At 52.3% G+C, this 3,912-nt stretch overlaps 1 protein-coding gene across 1 annotated transcript; it reads left to right on the forward strand.

Moving 5' to 3' along the window:
• Nucleotides 1-457: 457 nt before the first annotated feature.
• Nucleotides 458-2,404, forward strand: LOC125556045 (xyloglucan O-acetyltransferase 1). The gene is made up of 2 exons (XM_048718845.2): nucleotides 458-998; nucleotides 1,089-2,404. Exons 1-2 carry the CDS (start codon nucleotides 821-823, stop codon nucleotides 2,264-2,266), a joined length of 1,356 nt encoding a protein of 451 aa, XP_048574802.1. The 5' UTR covers nucleotides 458-820; the 3' UTR covers nucleotides 2,267-2,404.
• Nucleotides 2,405-3,912: the final 1,508 nt, after the last annotated feature.

Consider the following 3,912-nt stretch of genomic DNA (forward strand, 5'->3'; position numbering starts at 1 on the left):
GCTGAATCTGACAATTTGATCTGGAGCAAAGTGCCTGGCCAAGGTGGCTAGTCGAATTAGTGAAGAAGGTGGCGGCACCGAAGATGGACATCTGGACCGACATGTATATCACGCCGGATTCGATTGGAGCTCTCATCAGACCTCTAAGTTCACCTCACGGGACCTATGTGGGCCATCACTGTTGGAGATTCTGGCAGATCCTTCGATAGGGTATCTCAGAGAGGTGAGTGGCTGAAGGAAAACAAGGAGACGAGATTTACCCAGGTTCGAACCCTCTCGATGGAGGTAATACCTTACTCCTGCTCTATGTTTATTGTGACAGGGGTGTGCAAAGTACCAGTTGTAGCACTGAGAGATTGTATTGTTGTGTTATGTCAGACTAGCTCGGCCCTAGCTTATATAGTAATATCGGGTCCCCTAGGGTTACACGTCCTAGTCGACTACATGCTGGTTTATAGAAAACAACGTATCTTCACTGCGTGGTTGTATGATTGTAAGCGCAGACCCATGACCCTCCTGAAGGTCTCTATTTTATCTTGATTAAATTCAGTGGAGCTAAAAAATTCAAAACTACGATAACTATAATAGTCATTTTAATGTTGAAAAGTCTAATGCTCGAGATTCTCGCAGAGAAGAATTATGAAGACATTATACTCCTGGTACACCTCTCCTTCCGATCTCATCTCCACTAACCTCTCTCACACTCCCTCCTCCATTTGGAAACTAGTCACCAGATCCAAGTCCTTTGAGTTTGGAGCCCCCATTCCTCTCATCAACCAACGATCTTCTACCTAAAGATAGCCAAGCTTCCTCGGCTGCCATGGGTGCCTCCACACCTCGTCACCATTCCAGCTCCTGGCGCCAGAAGCTTCCACGCCTCACCAAGAAGATCCTCACATTGTCGCTCTACGCCCTCGTCCCCCTCGCCGTCCTCCACTACCTCCTCTCCCCTCCTCCCGTCGCCGTCCCCTCCTCCACTTCCACCTCGCCGCCCCACGGTAACCATCTCAGAGATTCAAGAACCCGTCGCCATTGTGGATGCGGGACGGCACAATGACGCTATTTTTGTTGTTGTTCTTGGTTTGTAGATGGGAATAAGCAGCAGGGGGCTGCAGGGGCGGCCTCAAGAAAGCAGGGGTCAACGGCACCGGCGCCGCGGTGTGACTACTCGGAGGGGCAATGGGTGCGGGACGCAGCGGGGCCGCGGTACAGCGGGACGAGCTGCGGCGCGACGATCAAGGACGGGCAGAACTGCATGGCGAACGGGCGACCGGACACGGGGTACCTGAACTGGCGGTGGCAGCCGCGCGGGTGCGCGCTCCCGCCGTTCGCGCCCGCGGATTTCCTGGAGCAGGTCCGCGGCCGGCACGTCGCGTTCGTCGGCGACTCGCTCGCGCGGAACCAGTGCGAGTCGCTGGTGTGCCTCCTCGGCTCGGAGTTCCCCGCGGAGCTGGTCCTCGACGGCGGCGAGGAGCGCAAGTTCCGGCGGTGGGCGTTCAGGTCCCACAACGCGACGGTGTCGGTGTTCTGGTCGCCGTTCCTGGTGAACGGCACGGAGAAGTCGGCGGGGCCGGGCGGGCCCGACCACAACAAGCTGTACCTCGACCAGCCGGACGAGCGGTGGGCGGCGGAGCTCCCGGGCATCGACGTGGTGGTGCTCTCCATCGGGCACTGGTTCATGCACCCGGCCATGTACTACGAGCAGGGCGCGGTGATCGGGTGCCACCACTGCCCGGAGCCGAACCGCACGGGCACGGGCTTCTTCGGCGTGTTCCGCCTCGCCGTCAAGAACGCGCTCCGCGAGGTCATCGCCCGGGCCAGGGCCAGCCCCGGGCAGGAGAAGCTGGCGGTGGTGGCGACGTTCTCGCCGGCGCACTTCGACGGGGAGTGGGACAGCCCGGACGCGTGCGCGCGCACGGAGCCGTACGCGCCGGGGGAGAAGGAGATGCTGTACATGGACAGAGAGATGTGGCGGACGGAGGCGGAGGAGGCCGCGACGGCGGCCGCGGAGGCCACGGTGCGCGGGTCGGCGGTGACGGTGGAGGCGCTCGAGGTGACGAGGCTGGCGGACATGCGCGCCGACGGGCACCCGGGCGCGTACATGAACGCGTCCCTGTTGGCCGGCGCCGGCGGTGAGAAGAAGAGGGAGCGGGTGCCGAACGACTGCGTGCACTGGTGCCTCCCGGGCCCCATCGACACGTGGAACGAGATCCTGCTGCAGATGGTCAAGCGATGGAGTGACGCCTCCTCCTCGTCGGCCAAATGATGCCACTGAAACTCAACCGTAGTTTGGCACCACGCCAGTAGTGGTTACTCTTCATACATTCGAAAAACTGGAACGAATGATAGAGAAATTTCGCATATGTTTGTAGGAATTCATACGAAAACATCGGTTTGTCCATCAGTGGTTCTGTGCTTGGTTGGTGGTGAGGGTGCATCGGCGCTCCGCGGGCGACAAGGCGGTGAGACGGCGCCGAATGCGGATCGTGGTGAGGTGTTGGCGCTTGCCTTTTCCATTCCATTGAACCATGGTTCCCCAGAAAAGAAGGGCATAGCCATTCAATAATCGCAAGGGTACGACGCATCGAGAGAGTGGCAGTAGCAGATCGATCCTAGCCAGCCAGGTCGGTGGTGGCGTGGTGCGGAGTTGACGCCGTTGCGGATCCCGGGTGCGGCGTCGCCTCTGCCCACACGGTACCCAAGGAGCACAACCACCGACAGTGTTCAAGTAGTAGTACTACTACGTAGTTAAAAAAATCCGTAGACGGAAACAACGTTGAGTAAAAATACAGTAATAAAGAATTCGAACACCGAAAGAGTTTTCAACTCAAGGAGTACAATCACCGACAGTGCATTACAGTAAACTTGAGAGCAGGTTCCAGATTCCCCTGATAAACTCGTTGAACTGCGCGAACGGAAATTATACATATTATATTGACTATAGGTAATTGTCCGTGCGTTGCTACGGGAATCAAAGAATTTTCAATGCAGCAAGAGCAGAATGAATAATATATGGTATTCTGAGATCACCACACAATCTACCCAATCTTATAAAACATGCTGTTTTGAGCCACATTGGGATACATAAGCATCAATTTTGCATAGCACACAATGTCAAAAACTCTAGCATTCACTAATTCCTTCTTCCTTGAACGCAAGTTGAAAATAACTTTTGTGCTTCCTTATTTACTTACAAAGTGGAAGCAACTGCAAGCATATCAAATCCAAAGTTCAAGAAATCCACAAGCAATGAGATTTTCTAAACCCAACCTCCGCAAAAGATACATAAATCATGATAGTGCTAATTCGTATGTACCTCAACCTGCACATGGAGCCGCTTTTGAAGTTCTGACTGGAGAGATGATGATTCAGTGAGGTCAAAACCATGCAGTGATAGAAAAATTATGATCAAGATCCTGTAGCAATAACTACATAATTTGTGGATGCACCATACAGAACAAAATAATAAGTTGAATCTAAAGTGCAGGAATTTTGTGCAACTGTACAAACACACACTTTGACATAAAAATTTCTTGCATACATTACAGAGCTAGCAGTAATTCATGCTTCAGGAATGGTTCGGTTTGGAATTGTGACTACTCAATAACCTAGAAAACATGACCAATAACTAATAAGTCATCAATAAAATTGGAAAAGAAAACTGAAACTTTACCCCACCAATATTGATCTGATTTCTCGTAACACAATAGTTCATAGAAATGGCATAAATTTCTGAAGGTACCTCGACATGACTTTGTTGAGAATGTTTCATGTAGGAGTGTTGTACATAGCAATATTTTACTATCCCTGACGTACCTCGACATGCTACAATTCAACATCCAAAATAAACAGTATAAGTATTACCATCAGGGTTGTGCTTGCAATGCATATCTTTAAAATCTCAAAATATCA

This window comes from Triticum urartu, chromosome 5A (genome assembly GCF_056163025.1).
Source record: "Triticum urartu cultivar PI428250 chromosome 5A, HENAU_Tu73, whole genome shotgun sequence".
Lineage (NCBI taxonomy): Eukaryota > Viridiplantae > Streptophyta > Magnoliopsida > Poales > Poaceae > Triticum > Triticum urartu.

Bases quoted from the DNA above. Each gene is read 5' to 3' on its own strand.
- LOC125556045 (XM_048718845.2), top strand. From the start codon at position 821: ATGGGTGCCTCCACACCTCGTCACCATTCCAGCTCCTGGCGCCAGAAG. The intron at 999-1,088 runs GTAACCATCTCA...CTTGGTTTGTAG, and splicing joins TTCCACCTCGCCGCCCCACG to ATGGGAATAAGCAGCAGGGG.